The sequence below is a fragment of the Hyperoodon ampullatus genome (assembly GCF_949752795.1).
Source record: "Hyperoodon ampullatus genome assembly, chromosome: 20".
Taxonomy (NCBI): Eukaryota; Metazoa; Chordata; class Mammalia; order Artiodactyla; family Ziphiidae; genus Hyperoodon; species Hyperoodon ampullatus.
The window spans coordinates 379,579-393,953 of record NC_136933.1 but is presented as its reverse complement, the minus strand read 5'-3'; the positions used below and the strand labels follow the sequence as shown (position 1 = coordinate 393,953).

At 40.7% G+C, this 14,375-nt stretch overlaps 1 protein-coding gene and 1 pseudogene across 2 annotated transcripts in view; one reads left to right on the top strand and one right to left on the bottom strand.

The window, feature by feature from the left end:
- Positions 1–4,284: 4,284 nt before the first annotated feature.
- Positions 4,285–7,163, top strand: LOC307068773 (uncharacterized protein C2orf78-like; the record flags this gene model as incomplete). Its single annotated transcript, XM_079726812.1, has 2 exons — positions 4,285–4,291; positions 5,992–7,163. The coding sequence occupies 2 exons, from the start codon at positions 4,285–4,287 to the stop codon at positions 7,161–7,163; spliced, it is 1,179 nt and encodes a 392-aa protein (XP_079582938.1).
- Positions 7,164–7,539: 376 nt separating this feature from the next.
- Positions 7,540–14,375, bottom strand: part of LOC307068772 (RNA/RNP complex-1-interacting phosphatase-like) — a 46,268-nt pseudogene continuing 39,432 nt past the window's right edge. Inside the window, exons 6-7 of the transcript in view lie at positions 12,491–12,537; positions 7,540–7,595 (exon numbers count right to left, since the gene is read on the bottom strand). The product of the transcript in view is annotated as an RNA/RNP complex-1-interacting phosphatase-like (transcript). The remainder of the gene's footprint in view (positions 7,596–12,490; positions 12,538–14,375) is intronic.

Here is a 14,375-nt window from a genome sequence, read left to right as displayed (position 1 = left end):
ACGTAATGGATATCCTGTATTTCATACAAGAGCAGTATAGTATACACAGTCTACAATCTGTCTTGGATAGTGATGTTCCCAGTTAATTTTTGCGTACATCCCTTCTATTCTCTTTAATAGCTGCGTCACATTATATAATTTACATGGCCAGTCCAATATTCATGGACTTTTCTTTTCAGTTTGGGGATATTTTGTTTGCTTTTTGTTTTTGACCTCTGTTACAGATAGGCTGCAATGTAAACCTCTTTATACATGTGTAGAGCTATATATAAATTTCTAGACGTAGAATTTCTGGAATGAAAGAGATGCAAACTTAAAATATTGAAAGATTTTCAATCAATCTAATCTGCCTCATCAACCTTCAAAAATATACTATCAACTTATACTCCACTCATAGTGAAACATTTATTGGGTTTCAATTATGTGCCTGGTATCATGCTGGAGGTTGGTTGACAGTATGTATTTACATTTTAGACAATACCACAAAAAGCCTGAGAGAGATAAGAGTGGAGCTCAAGTATAACATTTCCTCACAGTAGCAGGCATAGGGATCTGTACCTGTTAGAAAAACTGTGAATCCTGCCACAAGTGGAACAGCAAAGAACAGCATGTCCTACAGTACGTCTGAAGGTATAATGGCATACTAAATTCCATTGTGATTTATAATAACAACTGTTTTTTGTTAGTTTTACCTTTTAGTTTCTCATTTCTGAAAGTATCTTACATACACTGTTAGTAATCTTCACAACCATTTGAGGTGGGTAAACTGAGTCAGGAAGGTCAGAATTATTGAATGAATGAATGAATGAGTAAAAAGATCACTACCTTTAACGTATGTGGGACAGTCATAGTCTAACCAAGTTTCAATCCACAAGCATTTATTTACAATTCTGAAAACTTCCACATAATTACAAATGGGACAATACTAGTAAAGTACTATTTGAATAAAGAAAAGATACAAGTGAGCACAACGTACACAACGTACAACTTACGATTAGGCACAGTCGATTTGGTGCTAAGTCATAAAATATTCTTTTGCAATTTATGAAAATTATCCAATAGGCTTGTAATGGCCAAAAAGTACAACTGATAGAAATATCTATAGACATGATAATGTACAAATTGTGACATAAATCTATCAGAAACTAGAAAATCTACGTTGGCCTTATAGTTCCAGCTTGCTAAAAGACACAGGCTTTGGGTGGGTACACAAAACAATGCAGACCTGGCCATTACAGGGTTTCCAGAAAGTATGGGAAGTAGCAAAGAGTAGGCCTCTCGATGGGAGTGCGTGCAACATGAGATGAAACAATGCCTTAATGGGTATGTAGTATGCTGGCATGGAAAATATAGGAGCAAGGGATATTTGGAGAATCACACAGCTAAGTACTTGACACTAACAAAATCAACCACTATCCCATAGGGCCTCAGGTACCATGCAAGGATTTGAGGGATTCCAGTATTTAATTAAATCACAATGTGACAATGGGAAGAATTAAGGAGAGCCTCAGGGGTAGACGAACTGGGGATGTTACACCAAGACATGTCTCAGTTAACCTGATGGTTTCAAAATGCAGGAAGTGGGTATAGGGGACAAGACAGTAACCTAACTCTAAGAATAAAGGTTTAGGTCAGGGTAGGGCCTGATGTTCCTAAGTGTTGAAAGAAAGGTCTTTAGTTTCTTTCCCCTACATGTAATATTCTTCTAGAGGTTAGGATGAAGCTGAGCCTGCAAGCTAAAGTTAAATGGCTGGAACTAGGGAGAGAAAATAAGTTACATAGGCGAGGAACCAGGAAAAACATAACTAAGGGATTGCCTCAATAGAATTGAATGTTGGAACTGAATATTTTAATATGTAAATATTTTACTGATACCGAAATATCTTACCACACTTCCCCCAATCTCACAACACCCACCCTAAACTGCAGTAGCTATGGGTTCCTTACTTTTCTTGGAAATATAGAGAAAAGAGACTGATCTGGCTTGCAGGTATTTAGTAAGTTGTTAGCCTCACATCACATACTAGTATCATGTAAGTAGGCCATCAGAAGTAGGAAGCTTAGGGGAAAAACCCTGAGAAAAACTTAAAAGCTTAAGCCACATCTCTATACTACAACACATTTCACAATTTCTTCTCAGATAAGCATCATCCCCATCAGTGAAACAACTCATATCTCATAATAGGAAAAACAGGCCTAAAAATTACACGTGTGTCTTTCGAGGTCCCCTCTATGGGATATCTTCCTGGTACTAGAAAAGTCCCCAGAAAGATCAATCTTTGCACCCCTCCCTGAAAGCTTACCACCAAGGAAAATGACTAGGTCCATAGATTTCCTCCCTCAAACCAGCTAAACTCACATATAAATCAACAGCAATCAGCCCTTACTCACATTATCACCGTCACAAGAGCAGTTAGGGAGAAAAGCACTAACCACGGGAACTAAAACAGAGGCAATCCAGGCCAAATTGGGCTGATGGCAGATATCTGCTGCTTACGCTTGGGTGCATAATGCGACTCACCACAGTGTCTTTTTCACAGACCCTTTTTACACTTTCTCCACAAAATACAACAGGTCAAGTTCGTTCATGATACTTCAAGAGAAAAAATCTTCATGAGAAAAAGATGCAGTATGTCTTACAATGTTGGAGTCCTTAAAAATATGGCAAGGAAATAACCATTTAAAAAAATTTTAAATAACCATTTAAACCATTTAAATAACCATTTTAAAAAATCTGTATTCTACAAACATACCAGTGAATTCTATTAAGAAGGTAATATGACAGAAAACAAAATGAGAAATACATGTAAGACTGCTCTCTTTAGTGTACAGAATTCATGGCAGTTGCTGCACTATCGAGCTACTTATATCTATGACTGTCTGTTCTGGTCATACAAAATGCGGCCAAAGTGTGTCTACTTGTTTCCCACAGAAACCAACAAATCTACATGAATCTCTTTTCTCCTGGGCCCTTTCACCTTATCTGCTCCCAGTTCTCCAGCAATGTCCTCTTCCTTCTCTAATTATTCTCCTCTGCATTTAGCTTGGCCTTGCCCCCAAGCATACAAGACAGAGAACCCTAGAGGTCCAAGATTCTAGAGTGGCTGTTTGCAAGGGGGAGGAGATTACAGTAACTGCCACACTGTATATACTTCTGTGCAAAGAAAAAGGGACAGTATTCAGAATGTCTCTCACATATACAAGAGCTGGATGGCAGGATACCACTGTGGCCCAAGGAAACATAGGTAGCAAATTATGGGCCAAAGAATTCCAACCAAAGGCTGGAAGAGGAAAGGTCTGCAGCCAGCTCTGTCTCCTAGCTCTCTGCTATTTGCTTCCAATGGGCAGAGTCTATTCTGTGAAGCATCAGGCACTGAAAAGAAGGCTCCTGCTGCTGGAAGTTGACAGCAAGTAAGATCCATGAGGGTAAGAATGCAAGATCAAGGCTTGTCATAGAAACAATGCCCAAAATGGGAAAAAAAAAGAAAGAAAGCAGAAGAGAAATGTAAGTCCAACCTGGCCAAGCCTAGCCCAGCCCAAGGAAGGCAGGAGTCAAGGAGAAGAAACTAAAGGAGAAGAGCCTTGGACCACAACATTCCCCACAAGGTACACTCAGCAAACTTCACACTACTCTTTAATCAAGTTACAAAAAGAGCTTCTGAATCCCTACTTTTGCTCCTTAAAAGCTGCTATAAGTTCACGAATTAGACATACATAATTTCAGAGCAACTGCAATAGTTCAAACTAGATGGCTCTTTCCTTCCTAAGGATATTAATTAAATAAGATAGATATATATAGCTCTAAGTATATGATACATAAAATATAATACTCTGTAGAATATAAGTAACTGTTTGTTAATTAATGAACGTCTGTAAGAAATGTTGCAATGTTTCCCCTAATGTAAGAGCCTGGGGGAGGTAAATCTGTCTTCTAGGATTTCCTCCCCAGGGCTCAGAAATTTACGTGATGTTTTAGCTCTCCTACACTCTCTCCACCCATCCCCGCCTTCCTGTTGGGGATCGGACCTCCCCATTGGCTATCTCATATCTTTCAACTGCCTGCTTTGTGACATCATTCTCCTACCAAACCTACTACCACTTGGTAGAGTCTTGGGGTTTCCGTGGAGTTGTCATAAATAAAGTCGGATCATCACAATGGACCAGTGACCAGTGAACAGTATCCAGTGACATTTGCACTGTTCAGCTGCAGCCACTCAGACATCTTCTGGTGTTGCCTCCTCATCCCTTCTATCTGCAGGTGATGTTTCCTCTTCTTCTCTGACCATGTCAGGTAAGAAAAGAAACTTTTTAAAGTTTTTCGTCAGATTAATTTTGCCCGTAAATTCAGTACTGGATTCAAAATAGCATGGAATAATGAGGGAAAGTATTGAACTACAAGTCTGGAGACCTAATTTCACTTTTGACTTTGGCATTTACTATCTGTGTGACTTTGGACACATCATTGACTGTCTCACAACGCCTGATTTTTTCCTTCTCTGTTATGTTAGGATACTACATTGGTTGATCACTCTGATCCCTTTCTTTTCTAATATTGAGCCTTAAAGGGTACCCATGGAGAAAATGATATCAGAGACTTCTCAAGAGTGTTTCAACAGAAACATAGAAACGCCAGGTGACATAGAAAACTAGCAATATATAGCAAGATGTTCCATCTGTAATGGTCTCCCTCCACTAATATTTCGACTAGTTGAAAGGAGAAAATAGGGAGAGAGGATGGAGAGTACTGGGCTGTAGGGAGGCCCAGAGTCAAACGTAAGGAAGTTTAGGATTGTTTTCATCAGCCCAGACCGACAGGAACCAAGTGATAGGAAAAAATATAAGAATGAAGAGGGAAAGCATAGAGGAGCTCTCAAGTAAAACGTAGTTTGCAATGGAATGTTGATGGGAACCAAAGATTTTAAATTAAAGCAGAAACAGCATAGAGTGAATTCTGCTCAGAGCAGCACAAAACAAAGTGGATTGTAGCAAATCCTTATTTTAACAGACTAAGGAGGAAAGTAAGCCCCGAACAGGGTAGCACCAGGAAAGGCAGATTATCAGAAAAGTCATACTCAGTTTCTTTTCTTTTATTGCCTCTCTGAATACAGTTGGCACTTGATACTTTTGAATATCCACATTTTAGAAATATGTTTTAGTAATGATGCTTCCTATATACAAGAAACCAAAGTGGTTATCTAGGGGTCTGCTTTTCAATGTTTTATTCTTTCTAATTTTTAAACTATGTAGACATATTACCAAATACAAATTTTAAATGATATCTTCTAAGTTGAATCAGAAGGACTATTTCCTTTGTGTGATATGTAGGATCTACGGCAAGGTTGCTTTTCATCTTTACAGTTCTTTCCCTCCTAACACAGGGAGCACATTGATCAACAGCCACCGTTCATTTTTAGATCTTAGCTACATAAGAAGGAAAAGAAAAAGTCAAGCCCCACATCTCTAGTTCCACTCTGACGGAATTCCCTGCCGGTCCAGTGGTTAGGACTCAGTGATTTCACAGCCAGGGCCACGCGGCGTGGGAAAAAAAATCTGCATTTATCTAAAACAACACTGTGGAGTCCTTTGGATTTTCTTACATTTGAAAATCTTTTTTAATTTGATTCAAGTGATGACGGTTTTTTTAGGTTTTGGGATGTCATCTTCTTGGATGTTGAAGATGATTATAATCTAAGTTCTAGGAAAAATACAAAAACCTTCTTGATACTTTTTAAGCTTCCTTTCTGCTTATGATATATTTCTATTCTTTGAAATATATATTTCTACCAGGCTTAATACCTGTTACTGGCTGGGTAAAGATATGAATGAGCACAACAATGAAATTCTTTTACACTTATTATTTGGCTGTCTGCTTTGTACCAGTTTCAATTGAAATACTTGTCTATATATAATTTGGCTACCTATACTTTCACATTGATTGAATTTTGTTGCTTGTTATGCATTTTTACTGATATATCTTTAATTCTTTGAAAGATCTTGATCAATCCAAAGGTCCCAACGTGATCAAAGCCAAAGACACCAGAGCCATTCATCTTCAGATGAATCAGTTACAGGAAAAGCCAAGTGCCCTAAAGGTTCCCTCTGATCAACCCAGGAAGAACAAACATAAAGCCTCTGAGCCTATCAGTGGTGCTCCCAAGGCCAAAATCCAGCCAAAGAATCCAGAGTGCCTGTTAGGGGGAGAAGTGGTTCCATGCAATGCTGCAGTCAGTGACAGGGCTCCTGTGAACACAGCCAAGCATTCTAAAGGCAAACCTCAGAAAACTGCATCCAGAAAGATCAGCAAAACTAAGAGCCATGGGCAGGAAAAGACCACAAGGGCCAGAGGAAGAAAGAAGGCTGAAGAGAATAAGCAGGCAGGGAACAAAGTCAAGGCAGAAGAGAAGCCAACAATTCCCCAGATGAAGCAGAAGGAACAGCAAACTGAGCTTAGGCAAGAGAGCTTTAAAAAGCCTCGAACCTCCCTAGGCATGTGCATGCTGGAGTCTGTGAAGGTTTTTCATGCACTGGGGGAGAAGAATGATAAGAAAACTGGGCTCTCTTCCTGTCGGGTCTTGAGAAATTCAAGCAACCCTAAAGACCCCCAGCAACCCCCACCTAGCCAGCCATGGCAGCGTACCCCACGTGAGGGTAAGAGCCCTGAGAAACCTCAAGTCAAAACCCAGAAACCAGACAGCAGTGCTGAAACAGAGTTTCCATCTCCATCCCAGTATCACTTGCCTCCTCGTGGGAAGGTCAAGTTGATACCTCTGCCTTTTTCTGCCTGGGACAAGCCTCAAGCTCGACCTGCTCCTCGGAGGCCACAGTCTCTGGTCTCACATCTGCCTACTGTGGCGGACCGGGCCCAGACTGCCTCTACTAACTCAGCTCAACCTGCTGCAGCCACTTCATCCCAGCCAGCTCCTGCCTCTTTGCCAGGTCCTGCCAAACCAGCTCAGCCAACTGTGACCAACCCAACCCATCCGGGTTGGACCGACCATACCCAGCCTAGTGTCCCTCAGTCTGTTGCTCCTAGGCCTGCATCCTACAAAACTTCATCTGGCGCTTGTCTCCATAGGGAGCCAGTTCCCCCTGCTGTGACTAAGCGCCACTCCCCACCCAAGCTCCCAACCGCATTTCTACTCCAATACTTCAGCAAGCAATGAAGACCATGGAGGGAACCCAACGTTTCTGAGCCAGTCATGCCAAAGCCCATTGAACAAGAGCACAGACCAGAGCGGGAGGCCATGAAGAGGCGGGCTCAACAAGAACGTGTGAATGCTGCCAAATACACCTCTTTGGGGAAACTGCAGTTTTTCATTAAGAGGCAAAAAGAAATGGAAATTGCTTACTACTATGGATATTTATAGTAAGACCTGCTAGGATTGTTGCTGCCACCTGGGGAACCAGCTGATCTTCCATATATAAATAAGATAGATATAAATTTCTGTATTTATTTTGACATATTTTAAAACAATAAAACTGAATAAGTAAATATAATAGAATAGGTGAGTAATAAACCTTTTGAATTTTGAGATGCTGCTAACTCTGGCGTGCTTTAATTTTTGTTTTGTTTTTGATGGGGTTGGAATCAAAGTCTGCATGAGAAAGGAAGGACTGAAAGTCGGATGGGAGAATGAAGGAAAGGGGAGGAAAGGGGAAAAAACTGAGGAAAGAGGAAGGAACGTGGCCCAGGGCCAGGAGGGTCGAAAGAGATTCATGGATTTATGAAAGGAAGCAGGAGTGAGGGTGAAAGGGCAGAAGTGAAAAGCAGGGTCAGAGGTCAGGGTTGAAAGAACAAAATGTGAGAAGAGCTGAAGATGACGGAAGGTGAGTCTAGGTTTACTACAAGAAATAGAAAAAGCCTCTTGGGGAGGTTGGCCTTAAGTCTCACAACCACCACAGAGGTATTTAAGAAAACAAGAGGTTCAGGACACATGTCTGAAAGGTCTGAGTTGCCTTATGCAGGTGTGATTATAGTGGGGGTATAGGGAAATCTCCCAGAGAGGTGGCTAGGGCTCCGAGTTATCCTAGGGGCAGCTGACGATAGGGGCAGAGCCAAGGGAACTGCTGCCTCAGGAGGGAAACGAATAGGGCCTGGAGTGCAAATCACCATGTACTCAACACCTAAGCACCAGGGCAGCTAATGCACTATTCAGTTAATCCTGGCAACGACAGGCTAGGCCAGTATTCCTGTGCCACTTCACTTAGGAGAGGTGCAGCAAAGGGCTGAGGTCACATCGCATGTGGAGGTACAAGGCCTCAATTTGAGGCGCAAATGCCTCTGAAGTCCTCAGTATTTGCAAGTGCCTGCAGGCGTTCAACGTGGCTTTCAGAGCACAGCATGCTGAGGTTACTGGTGGATGAGATCAAGCTTCTGGACAGGCCTAAGTATTAACTTGAGGGGCTTCCTTCATTGACAGGGGGCGTGCCACCTTCTGTAAACATCACCATCAAGTGAAAAGCTCGAGAAAAAACCTACAGACGTGTCCACTGTCATGGGTGAGAGCTGTGGGACACGGGCACTGGGCAACGGCTCCAACAGCCACAGGACGCAGGCGCCCAGTGGTTCAGGGGCTCCCTGGGAGGCCTCGTGGGGCTGCTCGGGGGAGTGAGGTTGGGAGATAGTGTCAGGGGTGGGCGTCAAAAGGAATGACGTGGGGAGAAGGGAGAGATGGAGGCAGTGAATAGTGGATAGTGGATAGTGAAAATGGGAAAACTGGCAATTTTCATTTTCAAATTTATTTTTTGAGATGTCATTCACATGCCATAAAATTCGCCTCCTGAGACTGCAAATTCAGTGTCATTTCGTACATTCTCAAGCCTATGCAACCATCACCGTCATCTAACCCATCACGTATTCATCCTCCAAAAAGAAGCCCCTGTAACCCTCAGCTGGCACTCTTCATTCCCTCCTCCTTCAGTCCCTGCAACCATTCATTTCCTTTCTGTCACTATGGTTTGGCCTTTTCTGGACATTTCATGAAATAATACAAATGTGGCCACTCTGTGGGGCTTCTTTCACTTAGCATAATGTTTTCAAGTTCGTCCATGTCGTAGCATATGTCAGTACTTCATTCATTTTTACGACTGTATAATATTTCACATATACACCACATTTAAAATTTCCATTCTTCCATTGATGGGCATTTCGGTTGTTTACACTAATAATCTCCATTTATTGAGAGTTGATTCTGTGCCAGGCAGCACCAGGTTAAGTTACTGACCTTATTTCACAGATAAAGAGGCTTAGAGAGTGTGAAGAGTTTGCCCAAGTTTAAGAGCTAGTAATTGGGGGAACTGGGGTTTTAACTCAGACGACCTTCAGAGGTACGAAATTCACATGACAGAACATTAGAAAAGGTACACAGGGGTATTCAATGAAAAGTCACCCTTTTCCCCATGTTCCTCAGCCACACATTTCCCTCCTCAGAGGCATCTGCTTTTGCCACGTTGTGGATCCTTCCAGAGAACTATTTCTACCTCAACATGTATGTATCACAATTTATTGACTCATCTGTCCCACGGATTTGATATGTCACTTTTATGGTATAATAGATTCTTATACGGACTTATATTACTCTTTTCAGAGCTGTCCTGACTCCTTTTTGCCTATCCTTTATGTTTTCCATTTCTCTAAAATTCTTTTTATCTTCTATTTGATTTAAAAAACATTTTTCCTTGTCTTGTTTGTTTCTCTTAAGGCACTATCCATTATGTTCATTCACCTGTATTATTTTATTTAATTTATTTCTTTTTGGCAGTGTCGGGTATTAGTTGCAGCACGTGGGCTCTTCGTTGCAGTGCGTGGGCTCTTCCTTGCGACTCGTGGGTTCTCTAATTTTGGCATTTGGGTTCCACAGCACGTGGGCTAAGTAGTTGTGGTGTCGGGCTTAGTTGCCCTGCGGCATGTGGGATCACAGTTCCTCAACCAGGGATCGAACCTGCATCTCCTGCATTGGAAGGCTAATTCTTAACCACTGGACAACCAGGGAAGTCCCCGCTCTTGTATTATTTTAAATTTAGTCGCCTTTTCTAATTTTTTTCTTTTATTTTAAATTCTGTCCTGAGTTCTATCATCATACCTAGTTCTGGTTTATGCTGTTCGTTCATCTGTTTTCTTTATTATGGTAAAATATACAGAAAACAAAATTTAGTATTTCAACCATTTTCAAGTATAAAATTCAGTAACATTAAAGACATTCACAATGCTGTGCAGCCATCAGCACTATCCAAATTCAAAATAACTATGTCAAGGGCTTCCCTTGTGGTGCAGTGGTTGAGAGTCCACCTGCCGAGGCAAGGGAAACAGGTGCGTTTCCCGGTCGAGGAGGATCCCACATGCCGTGGAGCAGCTAGGCCCATAAGCCATGGCCACTGAGCCTGCGCGATCGGAGCCTGTGTTCTGCAATGGGAGAGGCCACAACAGTGAGAGGCCTGTGTAGCGCAAAAAAAAAATAATAATAATAATGATTATGTCAAAATATTGAGCAGGACTTCAGAAAGATGGAGGCAGCAGCATAGTTTCTGAATCTCTCCAAACCCTTTCATGGAAGAAGATCAAGTAAAACCAAATACCCATAGGTGGCATTTATCAGCATTTACCATCTCCAGAACTTTTTCACCATCACAAACAGAGACTCTATAGCCATTAAAAAGTAACTTCCCATTCCCTCCTCGACACACATTCTTTCTTTCTATTGTTTTTTCTAACATCTTTTAGCCAACTATGAAATAATAGGTTACAGTTTTGATCTGTTTTTCGGACCTATTTTTTCCAACTTGATTTTATTGTCTGAAGAGATGCTATTCTGTTCCTTATTCACTTTTTGTTTCTTACACTACCTCTGTACGGGACTTGATCCCAATCCTTTTCTTTTATTGATTTTTGAATGAAAAAGGTTTTAAAGCGCTTTGAAAAGCTTGTGACAGGCCATGTGGAAACATGGTCTTCATGGCTGTTTCATCAATGCTTCACTTATACTCTTTTGAAATAACTGTTTTCCAGGTGGCATAAACCAGTGGGCTTTATCATTGGACAGAGTGCAGGGAAAGGACCCCATGAAAGCTGATCACTGTAGCAAAAATGATTTAGTTATGATTTCACCCAAGATTGGTCAAAACCCAGACTGGGAAACTCAATGAACCAGAGACGAGGTATAATGCCATCTTTCCTTCTCTCTGCCTCAGCTCTCAAGGATTGGTCACCTACATGTTATTAGTAATTATTAGTTGGTTTCTGTTCATAATTACTATCAGAAGACACAGCACTTATGGTCCTAATTACACTGCCCAGCTACACACCATTCTTATTCGTTTTGGCTTCCCGTCCACCAGCACGAACCTCATTTATTTTTGTTCTCCCTTCACCACAGCCCAGTAATGTTTGTGAATGACTCTCAGTCTCACCAGAATCTGTATCTCTCACTCTGCCCCAACATCCCACTGCATCATTCGCTCCCTGAAGTGTACTCTAGAAATTTAGGTAACCTGGATATTTTACCGCTGTTCACCATCTCTTATGAAACCAGAAGAAGAGCAGCTTTCTTATGGAATGACGGAGACCTTGTAAAGAGAAAACACCAGTCTGTAGGAGAAAGGGAAGAAGACAATGATGGAAATAGTTTCTGGAAAACTATTTTTACATTAGGTTTTGTTTGTTCCTGGTAAATAAATGGAAATCTTCTAAACATTAAAAGAAAATCTAGGGCCTCCCTGGTGGCGCAGTGCTTGAGAGTCTGCCTGCCGATGCAGGGGACACGGGTTCTGGCCCTGGTCCGGGAGGATCCCACATGCCGCGGAGTGGCTGGGCCCGTGAGCCGTGGCTGCTGAGCCTGTGCCTCTGGAGACTGTGCTCCACAATGGGAGAGGCCACAACAGTGACAGGCCCGTGTACAGCAAAAGAAAAAAAATCTAAACAACTAAATTCAATAATAGAGGAATATAACATTTTAAAAAATTTTCTTTGGCTGTGCAGCATGTGGGATTGCAGCTCCCCAACTAGGGATTGAACCCACGCCTGCTGCATTGGAATGGCAGAGTCTTAACCACTGGACCACCAGTGAAGTCCCAGGAATATAACTTTTAGAGGAGAAGTTATAAACCCCTTGGTTATATGAACTGCAGATTTTTTTTACTAAGAAGTCATGTATTTTAAATGACTTGGAGCTTTAAAGAAAGGAAGGAAGGAAGGAAGGAAGGAAGAAAGAAAAAGGGACTTCCTTGGTTGTGCAGTGGATATAATATCAAAAATAAATAAATTAATTAAATCAATTTAAAAAAGAAAAAAATGCTAAAATCCACTGACTAATTATTCAGGCTGTTATATCTATTTCCAGATACATCCCTTTATAAACTTTTAGTAAATGGTTATCTTATGTCAGAAGAAATGAATTACAAACTTTTCTCTTTTTCCAAAATTTGAGAAATTCCCATACACTTCTAAATTCAAATTTTATAAAAACGGAAAAGTAGTGAAAAGCCTTATACTTACATCCGATTGCAGCATCTGGCCTCATGCCTTCTATATCAATCAAATATCTACAACAAAATTCGGGTCATTTGTAAATAAAAAGAAAAGAAAATCAAGTTTTTGCAAAAAAGGTCCTATTTTGCTTTACAAATATATATATAAAAATCCTAAGAAAATATCAGCACATCTAATCAATAATTATTAAAGAATGATATACACCATGACTACAAAAAGGCGTTACTCCAAGGACGCAAGGATAACGCAACTTTAGAAGAGCTATTAATATAATTATTTACAATAATACAACAATTTAATTAATAAATGAAAGAGAATAAAATACAGGACCAAACTGGCAGATGTTAAAAAGTTATCTGATAACATGCAACAGTCAGTTTCGGTGAAAATGCTCTGTACGCTAAAAACAGGAGACTTAATATGACAGAGTATTCATCAAGAACCAACAAATAACTGAAGGCAAATTAGGATAAATATGAACATCATATCTACAAAACCCTATCTAACCAACCATCGGAGCCAGAAACTTAGGAATCACCATCACTGATGGCTATTTCTCCCTCGCCCTCATCCTCAACCCATCACCAGTGCTAACAATGAAACTGCCTACATACCTCTAGAATCTGTGCACATCCTTCCACCAAATGACCACCATACCCTGGTCCAAGCCACCATTATCCCCAATTTCTACACGTCTCCTAACTTGTTTCCTCTCTTCCAGTCTTTCTCCCTGCAGTGCATTCTCCACTCGGTAACAAAATGATACGTTGACAGTGCAGTTGGCTATGTTCCACACACTCATCTTCAACAAAAAAAGTTCAATTGTTTTCTATTACTCTTAAAGTCTAAAACCTTAAACATAAGCCTGCACGATCGAGCTCCTACCCCACACTTGTAGCTCCATTATTATCACATGCTCCCCAACAGCCCGACCTTCCTGGCCAGTTCCTCCAACACAGCATATGCTTTCCTCTTATAGGGTCTTTTGCTATTCCTTATGCTCAGAAATCTCTCCCCAACGTCCCTATCTGGTTAATACCTACTTATCCTTCAGATATCAGCTGAAACATCCCTAAATAAACCTTCTCTAATCTCCATGATGAGATCAAGTCCTCCCTAAATATGCTCTCATGGTACCATGTTCCTCTACTTGGCACTTGTCAGAGTTGTAATTTTACATGCAGAGTATGATTCTTGAATATCTATTCCCTCTCTGGACTGTTACAATTCACAAAGGGCAGGTCAAGTCTCTTCACCCACAAAATTTCACAGGTCTTTTTGCTAGCACCCAGCATAGTGCATAAACATAACACATGCTCAATAATTATTTCCTGCATGAACAACCATAAACTGGTACAGTGTAGCAATATCCACCAAAAGCATAAGGCCATAAACTCTATGATGCCGAAGTTCCATTCTGAATGAAGTAAACTGAGACAAAGCATATATATTGAACGGTGCTCACACAGGAATGTTCATTACTTTCATGTTTTATAATATCAAAAACTTCTGACTTTTAGATGTTCATCAATGAGCAAAGGAACAATGCAACATTAAAAATAAATAAATAAACAAATGTGACCTAATGAAACTTGAAAGCTTTTACACAACAAAGCAAAGTGTAAAGAAGATGAAAAGACAACCCTCAGAATGGTTGAAAATATTTGCAAGTGAATCAACAAAGGATTAATCTCCAAAACATATAAATAGGTCATGCAGCTCACTATTAAAAAATCAAACAACCCAATCAAAAAATGGGCAGAAGACCTAAATAGACATTTCTCCAAAGAAGACATAGAGATGGCCTCCAAGATGGCCAAGAGGCAGATGAAAAGTTGCTCAACATCACTAATTATTAAGGAAATGCAAATCAAAACTACATTGAAGTATC